At 46.8% G+C, this 23,612-nt stretch overlaps 1 protein-coding gene across 1 annotated transcript; it reads left to right on the top strand.

Annotated features, from left to right (window-relative positions):
* The first annotated feature begins 1,025 nt into the window (after positions 1-1,025).
* LOC141582753 (uncharacterized) lies at positions 1,026-23,006 on the top strand. The gene is made up of 7 exons (XM_074391659.1): positions 1,026-1,480; positions 2,876-2,928; positions 5,940-6,022; positions 7,500-7,569; positions 7,776-7,975; positions 9,693-9,723; positions 10,244-23,006. The coding sequence occupies exons 1-7, from the start codon at positions 1,351-1,353 to the stop codon at positions 10,271-10,273; spliced, it is 597 nt and encodes a 198-aa protein (XP_074247760.1). The 5' UTR covers positions 1,026-1,350; the 3' UTR covers positions 10,274-23,006.
* The last annotated feature ends 606 nt before the right edge of the window (positions 23,007-23,612 follow it).

Raw genomic sequence — 23,612 nt, 5'->3', positions numbered from 1 at the left:
GACTGAGATAATCGCTGGGGCGGGGTTGAGTGGGGCGGAAATTAGACGGGGTTGGGGGGGCTGGACGAAACCATTGTGGGTGGGGCCGTGGGAGATCTGAGCGAGGCTGCAGGAGGTGCTCGCGGACTCCTGAGAACCAGCGCGAGGAGGGAGGGGGCCGGTGAGAGGAGGGGGGCCGGTGAGAGGAGGAGGGTGGGGCTGAAAGAAACCGCTGGGGAGGGGCTGGGGCGGGCCTTTGGAAGCAGAGGCGGGAGAAGCAGGGCGGGGCTTGGGGTGGGGAGGGGCGGGGCTCAGAGAAACCGCTGGGGAGGGGTTGGGGGTGGGGTTTTCGCAGCACCCACAGGAGAAGCGAGGCGGGGCTTGGGTAGGGGCGTGGCTCGGGGGGGCGGGGCTGAGAAACTGCTGGGGAGGGGACTGGGGGCGGAGCCTTGGAAGGAGCCCCCGGAGAGGCAGGGCGGAGCTGGGGATGGGGCGGGGCGAGAGTAACCCTGGGGGTGGGGCATTGGACGCAGCCGCAGAGGCAGGGCGGTGCTTTGGGAGGGGAGGGGCTGAGAGAAACCGCTGGGTAGGGGGCTGAGGGCGGGGCTTTGGAAACCCACAGAGAAGCAGTGTGGGGCTGGGGGGAGAGGCGGGAATCCGGGCGGTGCTGAGAAATGGCTGGGGAGGGAATGGGGGCGGGGCTTTGGAAGTAGCCGCGGGAGGAGCAGGGTGGGGCTAGGGGAGAGGTGGGGCGGGGCTGCGAGAAACCGCTGGGGAGGGGGCTGGGGGCGGGGTCTCGCAAGCGGCCGCGGGAGGAGTAGGGCGGGGCTGTGGGGGAGAGACATCTCTGGGGCGGGGCTGGAGCGGGGCTTTTGAAGCAGCCTTGAGAGGGACGGGGCGGAGCCGAGAGAGACCCCCTGGGGAGGTCCGGGGGGCGGGGCTTTGGAATCCGTGGCGGGAGAAGCAGGTCGAAGCTGTGGAAGAGCTGAGCGAGAAGCAGCTGCGGGAGCACCCCGCGGATTCCTGAGAACCAGCCTGGGGTGCGAGGACTGGGGAGGTGCAGGGGGGTGTCATGAGAAAGCGCTGCAGGAGGGCCTGGTGCATAGCTCAGCTGCCCGGTGGAGCTGAGGGAAAGCCTGGAGGTTCCAGAGGAGGAGCAGGGCGGGGCTGTGCAAAGCGCTGTGGGAGATGGGGCGGGGCTGCGGGAATGAGCTGGGAAAGGAGGAGCCAAGCTAGAGCAAGGCTGGGGTGTGAGCAGGGTTGGGGAGGAGCTAGTGCAGAGCTGGAGGAAAGCTGAAAGATGCTGGGGTGGGCAGAGGGGTAGGAGAACCAGGAAGGGGCCAGAGGAGTTGGAGCTGGGCGTGGAGATGCATGGGGAGTAGGATGGGGCTGTGGGAAAAAGCTGGGAGAAAGAAGCTGAGGGTGGAGCTGCAGCGGGAACTGTGTCAGAGATTCTGGAGGAGCCACCTGCAGGAGGAGGACGTAGCTGTGGGCAGAACTGGTTAGTGCTGGGAGGAGGAGGAGTTGGGGGCGAAGCTGCGGGAGAAGGAGCTAGGAGTTGGAACAGCTGGGGTGGAGCTGCGGGAGAAGCAGCCTGGGCGGAGTTGCAGGAGGAAGAGCTGATGGTGGAGATGCTGGTGGAGCACAGCAGAACTGGGGTGAAGCTGTGGGAGAAGGCAGGCTGTGCCGCTTGAGGAGCAGGATGGAGCTGGAGGATGGAGCTGGAGGACGGAGCTGAGGCACTTCTGTGCTGCACCCTTAGGCAAGAGTCTAAACTTGCCCCCAGCGACCTAACTGCACCCTCAGAGTCTCCCTCCATAGGGCATGGAAGCAGCAAGAAGGGCGGGAACACTTGTCTGGGGTCCCCGCAGTGGTAGGCTGAGTCTTGCAGGGCTGAGCCCCCCAGGCCAGCTTTCCTGTGTCCTAGCAACTCTGTCAGTGCTTGCCAATGGGGTCTGGAGGGATTGTCTTTTTAACGCCTCTTGCGGGTGTTGAGAAACATCCCCACTCTTAATGTCCTGCCGCTCCTCCGACCTAAGTCGCCCAACACTCAGCCCAACTTCCCTGGCGAACTTGCTTCTCAAACTGTCTTTTCCATCTCAGTCAGGGCTCAGGTTCCGCAGCGCCGGCATGCTGTGCTCCTTTGTCCCTCCGCTTACCCAGTCCCCCACGTGGACTTCATAACCAAGTTCCAGGTCCGTGCCTCTGAAGTGCCCGATGAGACCAAACTGCTCCTCTTCCTGCATCCCCGCTGCTACTTCCTGAGTTCAGGCCTCATGGTCTGGAGCCTGCACTATTCCATGAGCCTCCTGACCAACCTGGAGGCCGCTGTCTTTCCTCCCTTGGGTCTGTCCTCCACACTCTTTCAGTTTAGTTTCTAAGTCACAAATCTGTCCCTAGCAATCCTCTACTGAAACCCCTGCCAGGCCTTCTCAGGTTGAAGTCCTAACAGCTCAGGGAGTCGGCCCAGCTCTCTCCACCCTTAAGCCGAACACTCCCTGGCTTCACGCTGTGCAGTTTAGTCACAGGTCGCCATCAGCCTGCTGCCCCAGGTCTCCCTGCTTTGCAGCGGCGGTTCCCATGGCCTTGTCCTGGTGCAATCCTGGCCTCCTTCAAGGCACGACTTCAATGTCACCGTCACGGTCCCACCGCAGTGTTAGGGACTTTTGTCTCCAGTTCTAATAGCATTTTTAACCTCCTCCCTCCCCACCCCACATTAGGCTCTTGGAACCCAGGGTGGTAATTGCGCTGTAAGAGTCTGTGGGTGCCGCATGTTCTCTGAGTTCCTTGAAGGCAAGGATGGTGTTTTACTTATTGCTGAAACTGGGTGCCCAGGACACAGCATCTGCTTAGTGAGTGTTGAATCAGCAAAGGGCTGCTTTCTCGTCTTTTCTAGTGAGATGCACCTACTTCTCCTTGGAGAAACTTGAGGAAGCAGGAATGCTGGAGGTGAGGAGGAGAGGGTCCCCCTTTATGGGATGTAAGCCTCAGGGCGGCAAGGGACCTTCAGATCACCAGTTCCAATTCCCATCCGTGCTAGCATCCCCTCCTGGGCTCCTTCCCCCCCAGAATGGTTGCTGGCTTCTACCAGACACCCCGGAACCTGCTGGGAGTGGTTTCACACCATGAGTGAGGATCCCCGGGATGGTGGGTTGCCGCTCTTCCTCCCGTGGCCTCTTGTTTGAAGAACTAGAACTCACCTAATGAGCTGGATACTCACATGTGGCTGCTAGCAGGGAAGCCCGTGGTGGCTACATAAGGGCTCCGTTTTCCAACTCTCCCAGCTGCTCCACTCTCCTGGGTGTGCTGGGCAGTGGGGTTAGTGCGCACATTAGTGCACATTCTCCCTGGGTAGTAGCAAACAGCAGAGGTATGGTCTGTGGTCAGATGAGGAGAAGTCAAAGGAAAGCAGCTGCAGCGGTGAGTGGGCCTAGGAAGAATGGCATCACCAGGTCAGGTAGGGATGAGGGTGGTGTTCGGCTACCCCTGAGAAAGGGACCAGATGGCACCTGAGTCTTGATTTTCATTCTCAAGAGCAAGTCGGCACCAAACCCGAAAATGCTCTGATTTCTGACCTCACTCCTCCCATTTACGATGTCCTGGCAGGAACAAGACTTTCTCTTCCCTCTCTGTTCGTCTCTCAGCAGGTCAGGCCAGCCTTCACCTCCCCAGACCCGTCCTGCTCCTGCCTTCCCCTGTGGGGCCCTCGGAGGGGTCCTCCGGAGCCCCAGGCAGGCAACTGCGGGCATGGGGGGCCTTCTCGGGTTCCTTGCTGTGCTCCCATGAAACCGCTGTGCCTGGCTGCACCCCACTAGCACACACTCAGCTGACCTCATCTCCTGGGGCCAGGAGTGTTTCTCCTCCTCAAGGTCTGCTTTCTTCTTCAGGCCTTGCTTGCATCCCCATCGTGCCACACATCGTGTCTCTTCTAGGAAGTCCTTGTGTTTTCCAAAGATCTTGCTTTGCAGCTGATGGCACCCCATGCCAGCCCCCCACCCTAGGCTACTGCCGCCTTCCTGAAACCACAGCCCCCTCTCAGAGTCTTTCTCCCCTCTCATCCCTGGGAGCCCCCTGCAGAGCTCCCTGTCCATCTCGCTGGCCTTCTGAGCCTTGCCTCTGCCTTTCTTACTCCGCTCCTTGCCTCACCCCGCCCCGCCTCTCCTCTCCACCGTTGTGGCAGGCTAGCCTCCCTGGCTACAGCTGTCCCTTGGGAATGTGCTGTCCCCTTCCCTCTCTGTGCTCAGCATCCCTGGCTGTTCAGTCCATCTCTTCCATCCATGGGCTTCCCTAGGGAAGCATTATTTTTTTCTCAGCATGATTTCTATGCGACTTTTCCCATTTTCTGAGCCTGTCACCCCGTTCCTCTTCCCTTGCCTCCCTGCTGACACTTTCCAGAGGGCAGCCACCCTCTCCTCACTGTGCTGCTTTGACTCTGAGGCCCAGGAGGAAGTCACCCTCCTCCCAAGAGGGTTCGTGTGTGATCCTGCCTAGGGTTACGGGGCACGGCCAGTCCGGGACCACTTTGACCCTAATTCCTGGTTTCCCTTCAGATGCTTCTTGGTCAGCCTGCTTTCCTCATCTAGGAAATGGCTTTTACCCATTTTTCTATTGAGTGACTTGCCTCGTTGGTATGGAGCTGTAGGAGCTCTTTCTGAATGCTGCTGTAGGGCTGTGGAGGCCCCACAGGGTCGTGGGGTGTCCCTTATGCTGTGTTGACGTGCAGGATCAGAGAAGTAAAGAGACAGGGCATTGAAGAACTGGCGAAGAGCATCTGGACTCGGGGGGCCATGCCACCTGTGAGCAGAGATCAGCGACAGCCCCCAAATGCCCAAGAGCATCTGTATTTATTAGGTAGAAGCAGGGGGCAGGGTCGTGCGTGAGGTCATCATCTATAGGCTTAGTAATAGGGCATACATAATCACGTGAGTCACAAGCAAGGGGGGCCACCCCATTATGTCACCTGGGCAGAGAGGTGGGCCGTGCGCAGCAGGGGGCCGTGCCGTGCATAGTAGTAGAGGGTCGTGTGCAGAAAAGGGGTCCACCCGCATTAGGTCACCGAGGCAAGGAGGTGGGCTGTGTGCAACAGGTGTCATGCACCACACTTCTTATCTGGGGGCTGGAGACTTCAAAGGATTTCGAATAGAAGGATGCTGTAAGCTTAATGCAATGGGAACTGACAGACTTGTGCTCTTCTCTTAAGATATTTATGGAAGGCTGATTTGAGCTAGCACAGAAGTAAGAAAAGACTGACAGGGTATACAGCTGCCGTGACTGGTCACACCAGAGGGGTTCTACTCCCTCGGTTACTTCCAGGATCTCAGGCCTGAGGCCTACTTTCCACAGGAACTGGATGCAAGGTACTACAACTCCTTTTTCAGGAGGAGAGGCTCTTGCTCCAAGCCTGCCATACGGCATACGCCCTTTCAGGCAGGGATGCCACCGCCTGGATCTTTGGTTCTTGTCCTGGTCTGGCTGTTTTCCCATGTACTGCTTCTGTTCTGTGACTGCTCTAGGCATTCCTCCTCCAATAAACTGCTATGTGGTTATATAGAAGGATTATATACATCAGCACTAAATGTGTCAGTACAGCTCCGACTACAATATCTATGTGATTATGTAGAAAGATTACATAGAACTAAGTATGCCAGATATAAGTATTAAGTGTGATTATATAAACTAGATATATGTAAGCAGCAAGTTATACTTCAAGCACTAATTCTTCTCTGCCTCCTTTTTTCCTCCTCCGTCTCTCTTCCTCTTCCTTCATATATTTTGTGAACTAATATATGATTATATATGAAGGATTATATAAAGGAAACAGCTGAGCAATAGCACTATAAACTAAGATATTCTTCAGGCACTAGTTGTGCCTGGGGTCTGAACAGTTCTCCTTCCTCGGTGCCCATGGGGAGTGTGACCCACATTCTGCTTCTCGCCTCATGTTGGTTTTTGTATTGCAGAGACCTCGTCGGCTCAGAGGCTTGTTCCTCTGCCTCTTTGCAGGGCTATTTTGGACTCAGTATTCACCTAAGCCTTCCAAATTGTAAGTAACCCCAGAGGTCATGGAGTGTCCCGTGGCCCCTCCGTCTGGAGGCTGTGACCCCTCCCCAAGGAGGAGGCCCTCACATGCATCCAGCACCCCGCCCATTAGATCAGAGAGGGCTCCCTTCTTTGCCTTCTTGCACCCATCTGTCCACCTTTTAGTTTTCCTTTTCTCCCCTGGACTCACACAGGGTCGCAGGAACATGGTGTATAGCAGGAGGAGAGAGGTAAAGTGGAGGATTAGGAGCTGGAGGGGGAAAAGAGGAGGAGGAGGGGGAAGAGACGGAGCCAGTTAGAGGAGGGGAGGAGGAGGAGGAGAGGAGGAGATGAGACCGAGGAGAAGAGGTGAAGGAAGAGAGGAGCATGCAGACAAGAGGAGAGGAGGAGATGGAAAAGAGGAGGAGGAGCAGCGAAGGAGGAAGAAGAGGAAGAGGACTAGAAGAACAAGTGAGGAGGAGCGGGGAGTAGGGGGAGAAGGAGGAGAGGGGAAGGAAAAGGCGAAGGAGGGGCAGATCTGGAGGAGAGGAGGCGGGGGAGAGGAGGAGATGAGAAGGAGGAGGAGAAAATGAGAGGAGAGGGATGGGGGAGGAGGAAGAGAGAAGAACAGAAGGAGGAGAGGAGGAGGAGGTGGAGGTAGGAGGATGGAGAGGAAGGGAGAAGGAGGGGAATACCAGGATGAGGGAGGAAAGGAGGAGAGGTGTAGGAGGAAGAGGAGCAGAGGAGAGGAGGACGGGAGGAAGAGGAAGAGAGATGGAGGAGGAAAAACGGAGGCAGAGAAAAGGAGAAAGAGAAGAGGAGGAGGTGGCAGAAAGGAGGACCAGGAGAGGAGGAAGAGAGGAGAATGAGAAGCAGAGGAGAGGAGAGGAGGAGGACGAGGAGTGGATAAGAGGGGCAGAGGAAAAGGAGGAGGAGGGGAGGAGGTGGGGAGGAGTGGAGAAGAGAGGAGGGGAACAGAGTTGGAGGAGGTAGAAGAGAGAGGGAGAGGAGAAGGAGGAAAGGAGGAGAGAAGGAAATGAGGAGAAAAGTAGGAGGGAGAAGAGAGAAGAGGAGAGGATGAGGAGGAGGGGAGGAGAAGGAGAGCCCGAGGCGGGGAGGAGGAGGAGGAAGAAAGGAAGACAGGAGGTGGAGAGGAGGAAGAGAGAATTAGGAGGGGAGGAAGACGGGAGGAGAGGAGGTGAGGAGGAGGAAGAGGAGGAGGCTACAGCAGCCTTATCAGGCTCCAGTTCTTGGTGCACCCTGTTCTGCGAGACACTCTCCTGTGGTCCGCGCTGGCCTGCAGGGGATCCCCATGCTGAACCTCTGAGAGATGCTGGCACCCTCTCTCCAGCACATTCCCGATGCCCTTGCTGAAGCATGTGTCCTCAGGGCCTTCTCCTGAAACATGATCCTCCGGGGTGTCTTCTGGCCTCACCTCTTCTGTCCAGGTCCAGCAAGCTCACGTTGCTCAGCCTTTGAATCCCTTTCTTCACCATCTGCAGTGACAATCCGGGCCTTTCACCGTCACTCAGGCATGGACCATCGCTGTTGCCCATCCCATGCCATCAACAGGTTTGTCCCATCCCTTCGGCTCCCTGCCGGGGCATTGGGTTGTGTTTAGCAGCAGAGTGTCTCCAAGTCCCTGACCTAGTCTTCATTTTCAGCCCCCACGGGTTGAGCTGCATCCGGGTCCTATCCCGCAGGGACACCCCCGGCCGCTGCAGGTGCGTGCTGATCCTGCAGCTCCTCAGGGGTGTCATCCCTTTCCCCCTTACCAGGCCCGGCACATCCTGCCCGCGCGGCACTGTGCTGCAGCTTCCCTCTGGTCACGGCGTCCCTGTGGTCATGGCAACTTCCCTCTGGTCTGGCCGTCGGCTCACCAATTCCTCCAGCTTCCATGGGACTCTCCGGGTGTTAGCACTGCAAGTTCCTCAGCAGACTGGGATGGTCGGTCACCTACCTGGCAGCCAGTGATAAGGTGAGGGCCACCCCTGGGAGGGAGGACACCTGTGGGGAACATTCTTGTGTGATTTATTTCTCCTTCCGGGTAGGGTGCCTGCACTGGCTCTTGCTGGGCTGATGCTGCAGACTCAGAAGTTTCAAGGGCATCTGGGGAGATTAGATATTCAGAGATCTTCTCCTAGATGTCCCTGTTCCATGTATCAGGGACGCAGCTTTCCCCAACAGGGCCTGCGTCGTTGGCATGACAGACCTGCCTTGGTTGAGTGTTCAGTTGTCTTTGGAGTTCAGCCACCTTAGCAAGTCCTGAGTTTGTTCTTCAGATTTTGCTGCTCGCCCATTGCCTGGATCGGGGGCTACTTTGTAAACCACCAGGAAGACTCCAGTGCTTCTGATTAATTTTTAGACGTTTGTTAACTGCCCTTGGCCTCTCATTAACCCCGTGTGGGTCATCAAGGCAACGTAGTCACTACCATCCACTCCCTGAGTTTCCATTTCCAGACGTCCGCCCTGCCTGGGTCTCCTCACCTGCCAGGAACTTCCTCTTCACAAGCTGCCCATCCCATCAAAAGTTCTCTAACACCAAAGATCTAGCAACTAGGCTGCCATTTTGTGCCTGGAGCCACCTGCGTGCCACCTGTGCCCAAAGATGGGAACCTCGTTGCCTGCTGGGCAGTTGCAGGGTGGTCCTGTACCAAGACTCCATCTTATGACTTGCTGTCTTGGACCACTCTGGAATCCACTGTCTCAGATTGGGTCCCCCAGGAAGCAGACCGTGTGAGGGAGTTGGCAGGGCCAGAGGTTTACCAGGGCTAACTTGCACTCAGGAAAGGGACAGGGAGGAAGCAGGGCTGGAGAGCAGGTTGGACCAGACGTGACAGTCTCAAGCAGCCCAACAGGGAGGTGTGGAGCAAGGGTTGCCCATTAGAGGGGCCTGCATTGGGCATGGGTGGTGGTGTCCACATGGTACCTGGCACACAGCAGGCCGTGCAATCCATCTTAACTGACTGGATGAATTAATGCCAAGGCAAGGCGCCCTGGAGAGCGGGTATGTGCTGAGCAGCACAGGGAAGGGCCCAGCATCTGTCTTTGCACAGCCAGAACTGTGCTGTGCCCTGCAACAGGCCACCCGAGAGCTGCTTTGAGCTTGTGTGTGCATTAGACGACTCTCAGGGGCACGAAGGTTTGCTGGCAGGGCGCCTCGTGACCTGTTGGTATTGTGTGAGCACAGCCTGGCAGGAGAGGGCAGATTTCGGCACAAAGTATCATGTCAAAAAGCAGATCGAAGCCCAGCCCCCTCCTGGAAGAGGCTCCTTGAGGGTAGGTGCACACTCATGCCTTTGTTACTTGTAAGGGGGCATCTGACAGGCAGAAGGAATTAGGTGAATGGGAAGAGGGAGGGACTGCTCACTCCGGGCAAGGGTCTGGGGGAGGCTTCTCAGAGGAGGGGGTGTTTGAGCGGGGTCTTGAAGGTCGAAAGGGTTTTGTTAGGTGGAAAATGGGGGAGGGACAGCCTGTAAGAGTTAGGTACATTCAGGGAGCCCAGAGGTTTGTGGCTGGACCAGACCCATTTGTAGACTGAAGTCGTGGGAGAAGAGGCTGGGAAACTAGGTTGGGTCCAACTCCTAAAGGCCCACGGAAGGAGTGTGGGCTGCACACTGGGTGCAGCAGGTGAGTGTCCTCACTTGCGTTGCACTGTCAGCATTTTAAAAAGGCAAACCGTGGTTCTCTTACAGAGAAGAATTCATTGATTCGCTCATGAGGCCAGTAAGTCATCTGGGATAGAGGTGGGTGGGGAAATGATAGGAGTGCAAGTTGTCATCTGCAATCACAGCAAAACTGCCCTTGTTTTCTTACCTCTCATTTAGATATTTCAGTGCTTGCTCATGTCCCCTGCTCCCTCCTCATTCCTCCCTTCCCAGCTATACTACTTTTGGAGAGATTTTGTCTTTGTAAAATGACCGTTAGTCTTACAAATTAATCCCAAAGTAGTACCATCAGTTTTCCTCTAAAATACCAACAAGACCCCTGCTTGAAACTGCTTGTACAGTAGGGACAGAGAAGAGTCTGAGAATCGACGTATTCTGAGCACTCCTACTGTGTGCTCAGAGAGAGTTCAACACAGCTCCCCTGCTGGTGTCTCCTCTGTAGTAAAGCAAAGGTAACATTCCTGCAAGGCTTTGAAGCTTACAGCTGCTGGCCCTTGGGTTTTGTGTTGTGTTCAGGGTCAGCAAGAGTGCCTCTCCCTCCCTTTTCTCATCCCAGTGTGACACTGAATTATTCACAGGCTCCTGGAACCACATTATCATTCTCTTGACTCGAGAGATGAGGATGCTGAGATTCAGAGAAGGGAAGTGATTTGCCTCAGCTTGTACTGTAAGTGTTCAAGGCAGGACTCAACCAGTCTTTCTAACCCTTGCTGTGGTGATTTGATCTCTCTACCCACAAGATGGTGGTGGAATGGTGGAATATGGTACCTAGAAGGCCCTTTGTAGCTCAAGACACATTTGATGCTGTGACTGTTTGGGGATTCAGTGCTGACCAGTTTAAGAGGTTGTATCTCTTAGCTGTCTCTGGCTACTGGTTTGCCCAATTTAATTCCGTGCCTGCCCAGCAAAACTTCTCTGTGTCTGTGATTCAAGAAGCCTGACATTTCTGAACTAGTCCCCCTGTCCACCTAATATCAACAGAATCTCCTGGTACATCCTTCTGGGTCAGCCATGGAAAACCCAGCTCTGTTGTTTTGGTCCTTGGGTTGTGCCCCAGCTTAGGAAGGTGACTCTTCATGGTGCCTCTCCCATGCTAGGTCATATGCAGGTCACAGATTCCCTGGTAAATTTTGCACTATGTTTATCTGGAATTTGTCTTAATTTCCTTGTCCTTGTTTCTGATTGTGTACTCTCTTCCCTTCTGTCTCATTATCTGGGCTCCAAGTCTTTTCTCAGTGTTTGGTTTCTCTTCTGTAGGTCTCTAGACCCTATGCAAGTACACAGTGAAGTGAATGAAGTTTAATATAAAGCTTCAGTGTCTCTTGCTTGCACAGCCCTGGGAGCCCTAGCATTTTACAGTTGTATGGTTTGGAAAATCTACAGAAGATATTTTAACCACAGTTGGTTCAGGGAACCTTTCTTTCCGCTATTCTGTCTCCATCCCTCTTGCCTGTGTGTTGGGTAGCAATGCAATGACAATGCTCATATTGGGAATTCAACTAAGGGGACATTAAGTTGGGATTTATTTAGTTTAGGATATATTTTTGAGATATCTTTTAGGGATCCACAAGCAATTCCATGTATTTCCTAGTTATTGCCAGCTGCCCTGTATTGGAATAGCCTTCAGGAATGCTTCTGCTTACTGTGCTGATGCATCCTGTGTTAGGACAAAAGGGGTGAGGCTGGAGGGTACGTTGTACTGTCACTGTGACTTGCAGCACTTGGCATCAGGGGTATGTTGGCAGTAGAGGAAAATCAAGATTCACAATGTACAGCACCAGAAGGTAGTCTGTGGAAAAATCTTCCAGTCATCAATCAGATGTGTAAAATTGTAAGTTGAAGGATTCCATTTTCATTGAAAAGCAAAAGTGCTCTCTTGTCAGAAATATACCCAGCACCCACTTTATGTAATTGTAAATACAAGATACATTGATTTGCACATGTGTATGGGGGTTTTGTGAAATGGCATTTTTCAGAATTCCTGTGATTGTAGGACACAGACCTGTAGAAGGACTAGAAACATTGAATAGTAGGCAGAAGAGTTCATGTAACAGTCCTGTGTTGTGTGTAATCCCCTAGCCGGGCACTGAGGAAGGAGAGCTAAGCAGATCCCCGGCACAATTAGTGCCTGAAGAATATCTTAGTTTTTTTTTTTTTTTTAATTGCATTTTATGTTTTGGGGTACATGTGAAGAACATGCAAGATTGTTGCATAGGTACACACATGGCAGTGTGATTTGCTGCCTTCCTCCCCTTCACCTATATCTGACATTTCTCCCCATGCTGTCTCTCCCCACCTCCCCACCCCCCATTCCTCCCCCATTTCCCCCCAACAGACCCCAGTGTGTAGCGCTCCCCTCCCTGTGTCCACGTGTTCTCATTGTTCAACACCCGCCTATGAGTGAGAATATGCAGTGTTTGATTTTCTGCTCTTGTGTCAGTTTGCTGAGAATGATGGTTTCCAGGTTCATCCATGTCCCTACAAAGGACATGAACTATAGCATTATTACTCAGTTATTTCCTTTATATATTTCTTTATATATAATCATGTATTAGTTTATAGTCAGAATAATTAGTGCCTGAAGAATATCTTACTACTCAGTTATTTCCATATATATACACCTATATATAATTATATCTTAGTTCATAGTCACAGGAATGCCTAGAGCAGACACGGTACAGAGCATGAATAACAGGATAAAAGCAGCTATACATATATAAGCATATGTTGCTTATAGTCAGAGGAATGTCTAGAGCAGACATGGTGCAGAGCATAATTTAAGGAAAAATAGTTATACCAGGACAAGAATCTGGCCCAGGAGGCAGCGTTCAGTATTGTAAAGATACCCACTGTATGGCAGGCTTGGAGCAAGAGCCTCTGCTCCTGAAAAAGGAGTCGTAGTACCTTGCATCCAGTTCTTGTGAAAGGCCACCCTCAGACCAGCAATCCCGTGAGCATCCAAGGGCTTAAAACCACTCTGGTATAATTGCGCTTTGGTGACTGTATAACTTGTCAGCTCTCTAGCTACTGTGCTGATTCAGATCATCCTCCTATAGAAATCATTGGAAGCTGCCAGCAGGTGGCTGTGGAACTTGTCAGCTCTGTTGCTGCTCAAAGCATCCTCCTATAGAATTCCTTAGAAGTAGCCTGCCCCTAGATGAAGATATTGCACACTGCACCTTCTTCACTGTGCACGGCCCACCGCCTTGCCTCAGTGACCTAATGGGGGTGGACCCCTTGCTGCACACTGCCCACCTCCTAGCCTAGGTGACCTAATGGGGGTGGACCCCTTGCTTATCACTCATGTGAATGTCTTGATCCTACCACTGTCCTTAAAGATGACCTCACTCACTACCCGTCCTCCCGACTTATACCCAATATACGCAGACACTTCTGGATGTTCAGGGCCTCACCTGTCTCCGCTTGTAAGTGGCGTGGCCTTCCAAGCCCAGCTGTCTTTTCCAGTCCTTCTGTGTCCTGTCTCTTTACTTTTCGGATCCAGTGCCTCAGCACAGTGATAGGGGACACCCCAGGACCCTATAGGGCTGTGGCTCTACACTGTCTGCTACCCTTAGCCCTGCTTGGAAGTTACACTCCCTGCTGGCATCTGGAAACTCCACTTTCAGAATTTCCCTAGTCAACAGTTAACTGATAAGATGGCTCACTGTGCCTTGACTGTTGATACAAACAACGTGGTTTATACTAAACACCTGCTTTCCTTCCGGGAGTCTGGAATTTTGGTGCATGCTAGGCAGAGGATGTCTGTGTGACCAAACCCCAGTGTAAACTGTGGGCAATGAGTCTGGGTTTCTCTGGCCAGAAACATCACACGTGTCACAGCATTATTATTGCCGGGAGAAGCATGTGCTCTGTGTGGCCCCTCATGAGGGAGAGAGCATGAGGAAGTCTGTGTATGGGTTCCTCCAAACTTTGTCTGTGTCTTTTCCCGCTGTGGTCTGGCTGTGTCCTAACCACACAGCTGTAATAAATCTTAGTTATGATTATATGCTGAATCCTGTGAATTTCCAACTAAAACAAACAAGAAAAGTAGGAATACCATACTACAGAAGTACATCAGGCAGTTAAGGAGTAAAGATAAGTAGTTATTTATGTTTTTTTTTTGTTTTGTTTTTTGTTTTTTTCTAAATTTTGAGATGTTTCCAACATTTGTCAACTTTTTCAAATGTATCTTCTTTTTTTTCCTCATTTTAAATATTTGATTTTGTTCCCAATTTTATACTGGTAATTTTGCATTCTTGTACTTAAAGAAGGCCCCAAATGTTACAAGCTTCAAGCCCCACAAAACCTGGATCTGTCTCTGTCTTGGACTCAAGACTTGCTGCCTCGTGTCGGTTTTGCTATTGTCACCTCATATTACACAGGTGGGGAAATTAAAACCAAGAGTGGGGAAGCTAAGCTTACTTGACAAAACCGGGACAGGATCCAGTTCTTCCAACTCCCAATTTAATGAATGCTCTTTCCCACTATTCAGTAAAGATTTTTGAAAACTTGTCTGTAAATATCAGTCATGGTATATTGTCCACTGGGTGGCACTCAAGAGACTGAAGTTAGAGTTGCTTCTCTTTCAGTAGATAGATAATCTTGAACTAGTCCTTTTCCCTCCTGGGACAGATTTTCATTTGTAAAATAAAGGGGCTGGATTAAATGCTCTTTAGAGACCTTTCTCTCTCAGATATTCCCCAAGTTTTTAATTCTAGAAATGCTGGAATTGTATATTTGTGATTGAGACCAGTAATCTTCTTGTTCTTGAGTCTTCTTCATCTCTAAAATGGAAATAAAATACATACCTCTTATGGTTGTTGTGAAGCCCCTGGCGCTGTTCATGGTAGAGCAGGTGATCAAAAGTTGCTTCTGGCTGGGCGCAGTGGCTCACCCCTGTAATCCCAGCACTTTGGGAGGCCGAGGTGGGTGGATCACGAAGTCAAGAGATCGAGACCATCCTGGTCAACATGGTGAAACCTCGTCTCTACTAAAAATACAAAAAATTATCTCGGCATGGTGGCACGTACCTCTAATCCCAGCTACTCAGGAGGCTGAGGCAGGAGAATTGCCTGAACTCAGGAGACGGAGGTTGCGGTGAGCCGAGATCACGCCATTGCACTCCAGCCTGGGCAACAAGAGCGAAACTCCTTCTCAAAAAAAAAAAAAAAAAAAAAAAAAAAAAAAAAAAAAAAGTTGCTTCCATCCTTCTATCTAATTGGGAGCAAAAGCTTTCATGTGTAATTCTCACTCCTCTCCCTTGGAATCAAACAATCTTATCAGCAAACCTAAAATATGTTTTTCAATCAGTTTAGAAGTTTATTTTGCCAAGGTTAAGGACATGCCCATGACACTGCCTAAGGAGGTCCTGGTGACATGCCCAAAGTGGTCAGGCCACTTGGCTTTTAGGGAGATAAAAGACATCAATTGATACATGTGAGATGTACATTGGTTTGGTCTAGAAAGTGGGACAAATGGAAGTTGGGGGACTTCCAGGTCATAGGCAAATTCAAAAATTTTCTGGCTGGTATTAATAATTAGTTGAGTTATTATCTAAAGACCTGGAATTATTAGAAGGGAATATCTGGTTTATGATAAGGAGTTGTGGAGACCAAAGTTTTATCATGCAGATGAAGCCTCCAGGTCGCAGGCTTCAGAGAGAATAGACTGTAAATGTTTCTCATTAAAGAATCTGTTCTATCAGTCTTAAGGTCTGTATTCATGTTAATGGTAATGAGGTGTGTCAGACACCCCCTTCCCCATCATGTCCTGAACTACTTTTTCAGGTTAACTTTGGCCAAGAGAAGGGGTCCATTAATATGATTGGGTGCTTAGAATTTTATTTTTGGTTTACATTCTTCCCTTCTGGCCAAGATTTGCCAGAGGCAACATCAATGGCCAAACTTTTATTTTGTCCCATAGCATTGTTGAAGTGGTATGACTGCCTGTCCCAGGTCCATCCTGTCACTTAGTAGGACCACTATGGCCAAGAGACTTAACAGCCAAAAGACTTATAACTAGTTTAAATGTTCTCGACCAGACAGGAATGAATGTGGACAGTCATTCATTACCCCCTAAAAATTTTAAGTAATCTAAAAGCCAACAAGCAAAAAGCCAAAGGTGAGGTTACAAAACTGGCTTATCTATCTATAACTTCTATGTGTTGAGCTACTGTAATCTTGGTTTTAGTTATAGACTTATAGCAATTGACTATATAAGCAAACCTAAATTTTAAAAAGAAAAGAAAATGTGTGTTGTCATGTGAGCAATACTTTGTTCTTATTGCCATATAGTATTCCATTTTGTCACTATACCATGATTTATTAATGCATTCCACTGTTTGTACATGTTGGAATTGTTCCCAGGTTTTTGCTAATACAAACAAAGCTGCTATGAACGTGCTTGGATTTACTTTCTTTGGTGAATATATGTTACTGTTATGTATATGTCTAGAGGTAAAATTGATGATTTATGGGATATGCATATGTTTAATTTTAGAAGATACTGAAAAACAGATTTCTAAGGCAGTTGTACCAATTTACATTACCACCAGGAATGTGTGAGCTCCATTTGCTCTCTATCCTTGACAGCACGTGTTGTCACTTAGGTGGGTATGCAGGGGTTTTTTTTTTTTTTTTTGGCATATTTACTTATTTTTTTACATAGTGCAAACTGATGTGGTATACCATTTTATGGCTTTTGCCTAATGCCATCACTACAGTTAAGTTACCAAACAATTCCATCACCTCAAAAATTGCTTTGTACCACCTCTTGCTATTCAATCCCTTCTCCATTCTCAGCCTTGGCAGCCACTGATCTAACTCTCTTTCCATAGTATTCCAGATTATCAAAGAAACAGAATGATATGGTTGTAACCTTTTGGATCTGGCTTCTTTCATTTAGCAAAATGCTTTTGGATTTAACTATGTTGTTGAGTTATCGGTAGTTTGTTCCTTTGTGTGTGTGTGTGTGTGTGTGTGTGTGTGTGTGTGTGTGTGTCTGAGAGAGAGAGAGAGAGAGAGAGAGAGAGAGAGAGTCTTGCTCTCTTGCCCAGGCTGGAGTGCAGTGGTGAGATCTCAGCCCACAGCAACCTGTGCCTCCCATGTTCAAGGGATTCTCATGCCTCAACCTCCCAAGTAGCTAGGACTTCAGGCAGGCACCACCGCACCCAGCTAATTTTATTTTTGTATTCTTAGTAAAGACGAAGTTTTGCCATGTTGACCAGGCCAGTTTCGAACTCCTGGCCTCAAGTGATCCACATGCCTCTAACTCCCAACGTGCTGGGATTATAGGCATGAGCCGCTGCACCCAGCCCAGGATTTCATTGCTTTTTATTGCTGGGTGGTATTTTATTGTATAGCTATACCACATTTTGTTTATCAGTCCTATAGTTGAGGGTTATTTGGTGTGCTTTCATTTTTTCTCTATTATGGATAAATTGCAAGGGGAGAAATGCCAGATATAGGTGATGGGGAGGAAGGCAGCAAATCACACTGCCATGTGTGTACCTATGCAACAATCTTGCATGTTCTTCACATGTACCCCAACACCTAAAATGCAATAAAAAAATTGTTATAAACATTTGTATACAGGGTTTGTGTGAACATAGTTTTATTTATTTTTTTTTTGAGTAAATATTCAGGAGTGGGATTGCTGGGTTACTTGGTAAATTGCTGGTTTGTAGTTCTTTTTAAGATCTTGTCAAACTTTTTGCAGAGTGGCTGTACCATTTTGCATTCCCACTAGCAAGGCTTGAGAGTTCTAGTTGCTCCACATTCTTGCCAGCACTTAGTACTGCTAGTTTTTTTTGTGTATGTTTTTGTTTTGTTTTGCCACTCTAAGGTGTGTAGTGGTATCTCTTTCTGATTATAATATGCGTGTCTCTAATGATTATTTTTATTTTTTATTTTTTTTTGAGGTGGAGTTTCGCTCTTGTTACCCAGGCTGGAGTGCAATAGTGCGATCTCGGCTCACCGCAACCTCTGCCTCCTGGGTTCAGGCAATTCTCCTGCCTCAGCCTCCTGAGTAGCTGGGATTACAGGCACGAGCCACCATGCCCAGCTAATTTTTTGTATTTTTAGTAGAGACAGGGTTTCACCATGTTGACCAGGATGGTCTCGATCTCTCGACCTCGTGATCCACCCGACTTGGCCTCCCAAAGTGCTGGGATTATAGGCTTGAGCCACTGCGCCCGGCTCTAATGATTATTAATGTTGAACATCTTTTTACGTGCTTATTTGCCATCCATCTCACTTCTGTGGTGAATTTTCTCTTTATATACTCGTCCAATCAAAATATTGGGTTGAGTGGCTGTCACTACAGGTGTGCATGTTTTCTTATGGTTAATTGTAAAAGCTATATTTGGAAATAATTATAGATTTAGAGGAAGTTGCAAAGAAATGTATATGCTTCACTCAGCCTTCCCCAATGTTAACATCTTGCCTAACTTTGGTACAATATTAATATCAGAAAATTGAAATTGGTACAATCCACAGAGCTTATTCAGATTTTGCCAGGTATACATATACGTGTGTGTGTGTGTGTTTTTGTGCAAGCTTGTCACATGTATAGTTTTGTGTAGCTTCCACGACAATGTGTAGAACTGTACCATCACCACAATGCTCCCCTCATATTACCACTCCACAGCTTCACCCACTTCCTACTCCACATCCCTTACCCTTGTCAACAACTATTTAGTTTATCGTCTGTATAATTTCATTATTTCAAGGATGTTATATACATGGAAGCATACCATATAGTATGTTTCATTTTCATATTTGCTTTTTATCCACTTGTCATAATTCCTGGAAGTTCTTTCAAGTTGTTGCATGTATCAATAGTTCATCCCTTTTTATTGCTGGATAGTGATACTGTGGATGTACTATAATTTAAGCGTTGTCAATTTTGGTAGTTTCCAGATTGAGCTATTCCAAATAAAGTTTCTGTGAACATTCATGTACAAGTGTCTGCACTAACATAAGTTTTCATTTCTCTGGGGTGAATGCCCAAGAGTGCCATTGCTGGGTCATTTGGTAAATCCATTTTTAATGTTTATAGAAACTGCCACATCGTCTTCCAGAGTGGCTGTGTAATTTTATATTTTGACCAGCAATGTCAGTGATCCATTTGCTCCAATCTTCATTAGCATTTATTGTTGTCACTGTGTTTTATTTTAGCCACTTTGATAGGTTTGTAGCAATCTCTCATTGCGGTTTTAATTTGCATTTTCTTGAGGGCTGATGATATTGAACATATTTTCATGCACTTATTTGGCATTCGTGTATCCTTTTCAGTTAAATGTCTTTTGCCTCTTTTCTAACTGGATTTTTTTAGGTTGAGTTTTGAGAGTTCTTCATATATTCCAGATATTAGTCTGTTGTGGGATATATAATTTGCAGAATTTTTTCTCACTCTGTAATTTGTCTTTTTTCATCTCCTTGAAAGAGTTTTTCACAGAGGAAAGTTTTTAAATTTTATGACGTATAATTTTCAATTTTTACTTTTACGAGTCATGTTTTTGATGCTAAATGTAAGAACTCTTCACCTAATCTTAGGTCTGAAATTTTTCTGTTGTGTTTTTTCTGAAAAATTTTGCGTATTTACATTTCACAGTATGTTCCGTTTTGAGTTAAAGTTTGAGGTTTAAGTCAAGGTTCATTTTTCTTTTTCTTCCCCCCGCCCGCCATGTATGTCCAGTTGCTTCAACACCATTTGTTGAAAAAGCTCTGCCTTGTCCATGTGCCTCTGTCAAAAATCACTTGGGCATCTTTGTGTGGGTCTATTTCTGTCTCTGATATTTTTCTTTTCAAGAGTCAGGGTCTCACTCTATGCCCAGGCTGGAGTGCAGTGGTGCAATCATAGCTCACTCCTGGGCTTAAGTGGTTCTCCTACCTCAGCCTTCTCAGTAGCTAGGACTACAGGTGTGCGCCGCCATATGGAGCTTTATTATTATTATTATTATTATTTGTAGAAATGGTCTCACTGTGTTACACAGGCTAGTCTCAAACTCCTGGCCTCAAGTGATCCTCCCACCTTGGCCTCCCAAAGTATGTGTTTGCTATTTTGTTCTATTGTTCTATGTATTTATACCTTCTTTAATAGCATACTCTGTGGATCATTATTACTGTTGAATTTTGAGAATTCTTTTTTTTTACTCTGTATACAAGTCCTTCAGATTTATGATTTGCAAATACTCTTTTCTAGTCTGTGGTTAGTCCTTTATTCTCTTAAGAGTGTTATTTACAAATATCTTTTATTAATTTCCAATATGGCCTGAGAACATACTTTTTTTTTTTTTTTTTTTTTTTGGAGACACAGTCTAGCTCTGTCACCCAGGCTGGAGTGCGGTGATGGGGTCTTAGTTCACTGCAACCTCTGTCTCCCAAGTTCAAGCGATTCTCATGCCTTAGCCTCCTAAGTAGCTGGAATCACAGGTGCTCACCAGCACGCCTGTCTAATTTTTATATCTTTAATGGAGACAGGGTTTCTCCATGTTGGCCAGGCTGATCTGGAACTCCTGGCCTCAAGCAATCTGCCTGGCTCAGCCTCCCAAAGTGCTGGGATTACAGACATGAGACACCATGGCTGGTTCCTGAGAATACACTTTTAATGATTTCAGTTCTTTTAAATTTGTTGAGTTTTTTTATGGCCCACCGTATGGTTGATCTTTATGAATATTCCATGTGCTGCTGAAAAACATGCATTGAATGTAGTTTTAAAAATGCATATCAGTTAAGTCAAGGTGAGTAATAGTGCTGTTTAAGTAATTTGTACCATTACCATTTTTCTGCCTACATTTTCTTTCAATTACTAAGAGAGAAGTGTTAAAAATTTCCCATTGTGATTGTGTATTTGTCATTTTATCTTTTCAGTAGTGTCACACTTTGTCTAATAATTTTTAAGCTCTGTTACATGCACACACATTTACAATTTTTATATCTTATTGGAGAATTGACCCCTTTGTTGTTGTATAATATCTCAGTTTCTGACAATATTCTTTGTTCTGAAGTTTACGTTGTCTGATACTACTATAGCTACTTCTGCATAATATTTTACTAATAGTAATATTTTAGATCAGTTCATTTATTTCATTTTAGCACTCTTGATTTGTTTGTGAAGATTTGTGTTTCCATCTAATATATTCCTTTGGCATAAAAAACCTCTTGACGGTATCTTGTAGTATAGGAATACTAACTAGGATTTCCATCATTACTTTTGTCTTCCTGAGAAAGTCCTTATTTTTCTCCCCCATTTTAAAAATCAGCCTGATGCTGATAAAATTTACATACCATAAATTTATTCTTTTAAGTATACAATTTACAATTCAGTAATTTTTCATGAATTTACAGCCATGTAACCACTAACACAATCCACTCTTAAAACATTGCCATTGCCTCTAAAGATTTTTCATGCCTACTTGTAGTCAATCACCTTCCTATCCCCAACACTGGCAACCACTAATTTACTTTTTTTATTGTAGACTTCCTGTCTTTGGAATTTCCTGTAAATAGAATCATACAATATCTAGTCTTTTATATCTGGCTTCTTTCACTTAGCATAATGTTTTTGAGGCTCATCCATGTTGTAGCATATATCAGTATTTTGTTCTTTTGTTTTGCAGACTAGTATTCCGTTATATGGATGCATCATGTTTTGTTCATCTGTTTAATAGTTGAACATTTGGATTGTTTTCACTTTTTGGCTATTGTGAATAATGCAGTCATGAACATACTTACAAGTCTTTGTGTTGACATATGTTTTCATTTTATTTCTTGGCTAGGTGTTGAATTGCTGGTTCACATGGTAAATTTACATTTAACATTTAAAAGAATTAATGGCCAAACTGTTTTCCAGAGTGACTCCACCAGTTTACATTCACACCAGCAATGTCACCTTTTTCTTTATTTTTAAAACATTTTATTATTATTTCAATAGTTTTTTGGGGAATAGGTGGTATTTGGTTATATGGATAAGTTCCTTAGCGGTGATTTTTGAGATTTTTGGTGTACCCATCATCTGAGCAGTGTACACTGTATCCAATATGTAGTCTTTTATCCCTTACCCTTTCCCACCCTTATCCCCAATCCCGAGTCTATTATGTCATTCTTACGCCTTTATGTCCCAACTTATTAGTGAGAACATATAATGTTTGGATTTTCATTCCTGAGTTACTTCACTTAGAATGATGGTCTCCAACTCCATACAGGTTGCCACAAATGTCATTATTTCATTTATTTTGATGGCCAAATCATATTCCATTATTCCTTGGTATACGTGGTGTGTGTGTATGTGTGTGTGTATATGTATATATAATGCATATGATATATATGAGATATCTGTGATATATGTATCATATATATTATATATCTCATATATATATATATTATATGTATGATACATATATCACAGTTTCTTTATTTACTCAGTAGTTGATGGGCATTTAGGCTGGTTCCATATTTTTGCAATTGCAAATTGTAGTACTATGAACATGCATGTACAAGTGTCTTTTTCATATAATGACTTCTTTACCTCTGGATAGATACCCAGTAGTGGGATTGCTGGATCAAATGGTAGATCTACTTTTAGTGCTTTAAGGAGTCTCCACACTGCTTTCTGTAGTGGTTATACTAGTTTACATTCCCACCAGTGGTGTGAAAGTATTTCCTTTTCACCACATCCACACCAACATCTATTATTTTTTAATTTTTAAATTATGGCCATTCCTGCAGGAATGTGTGTTTGGCTCTGCCTGGCTTATGATCTGGGAAACTTGCAGCCTCCTGTTGGCATGTCTAGTTAGCTCTGAGAAGTGGCTTGGTTTAATCTAGGCCTCCTTCTCTAAACACACAGAAATTCCTAGGGAAAACTAAGTGTCATTTTTATCACTCCAAGGTTTCTTAGGGGTCTTTTAAAAGATAAGTTCCTCTTCTGAAAGCTGAAAGTCACCCATGATTCTGGGTAAGAGCAGCAGTAGGTTAACCTAAGCAGTTGCTAAATAGGCTCACTCCTGTAATCCCAGCTCTTTGGGAGGCCAAGGCAGGTAGATCACTTGAGGTCGGGAGTTCGAGGCCAGCTTGGCCAACATGGTGAAACCCCATCTCTACTAAAAATATAAAAATTAGCCAGACGTGGTGGCAGGTGCCTGTAATCCCAGCTACTTGGGAGGTTGAGGCAGGAGAATCACTCGAACTTGGGAGGTGGAGGTTATAGTCAGCTGAGATCAAGCCACTGCACCCCAGCCTGGGAGACAGAGTGAGACTCCATCTCAAAAAAAAAAAAAAAAAAAAAAAAAAGCACAACGGACTGTTTAATACTTTTACATTAGCTAAGAACTAATTTATACTAACTTCCTTTTTATATACAAAAAATAGTCATAGGATCTTAAAAAGTTGTGTAATTATGTTATTTGAGATTTTACAGTATATGTAGCTTTTGTATCACATTTGTTATTTTCACTTGAGGATGCCTTAACATTAGGCCTACAGGAAATTAGCATAATACCTTTGTTCTCCGCAAAAGGCTACACAAGTGATCTCCAGAGGTGTTTTTCTGACTCTCAAATCTCTAATTCTTGGATTGCCTTATACAGAGGGGTTTGGGTTTCCAAAACAAAGTACCATAAAGTAGATGACTTGAAAACAACAGAAATTTATTTCTCATAGTTCTGGAGGCTGGAAGTCTTAGATCAGGGTGCTAATATGGTTAAGTTCTGGTGAGGACCCTCTTTGAGGTTGCAGATGGTCATCTTCTTGCAGTGTTTTCACACGGAAGAAAGAGAGTGAACTAGCTCTCTGGCTTCTTTTTATAAGGGTACTTACCTCATTTATGATGTTTCTACCTTCATGACCTAATCACATTCTGAAGGATGCATCTCCTAACACCATCACTTTGGGGGTCAGGATTTCAACATAACTTTTGCGGGGGCACATTCAGTCCATAACAGATTTT

This window comes from Saimiri boliviensis, chromosome X, assembly GCF_048565385.1.
Source record: "Saimiri boliviensis isolate mSaiBol1 chromosome X, mSaiBol1.pri, whole genome shotgun sequence".
NCBI classification, from domain to species: domain Eukaryota; kingdom Metazoa; phylum Chordata; class Mammalia; order Primates; family Cebidae; genus Saimiri; species Saimiri boliviensis.
Note: the sequence above shows the minus strand (reverse complement) of the source record. Positions and strands in the feature narration are given on the sequence as shown.

Excerpts from the sequence above, each read along its gene's own strand:
- LOC141582753 (XM_074391659.1), top strand. The coding sequence starts at position 1,351 with ATGGGGAGTAGGATGGGGCTGTGGGAAAAAGCTGGGAGAAAGAAGCTG. Across the intron at positions 2,929-5,939 it reads AGGAAGCAGGAATGCTGGAG|AGACCTCGTCGGCTCAGAGG; the intron begins GTGAGGAGGAGA and ends TTTGTATTGCAG. Across the intron at positions 9,724-10,243 it reads TTGATTCGCTCATGAGGCCA|GCTCCTGGAACCACATTATC; the intron begins GTAAGTCATCTG and ends AATTATTCACAG.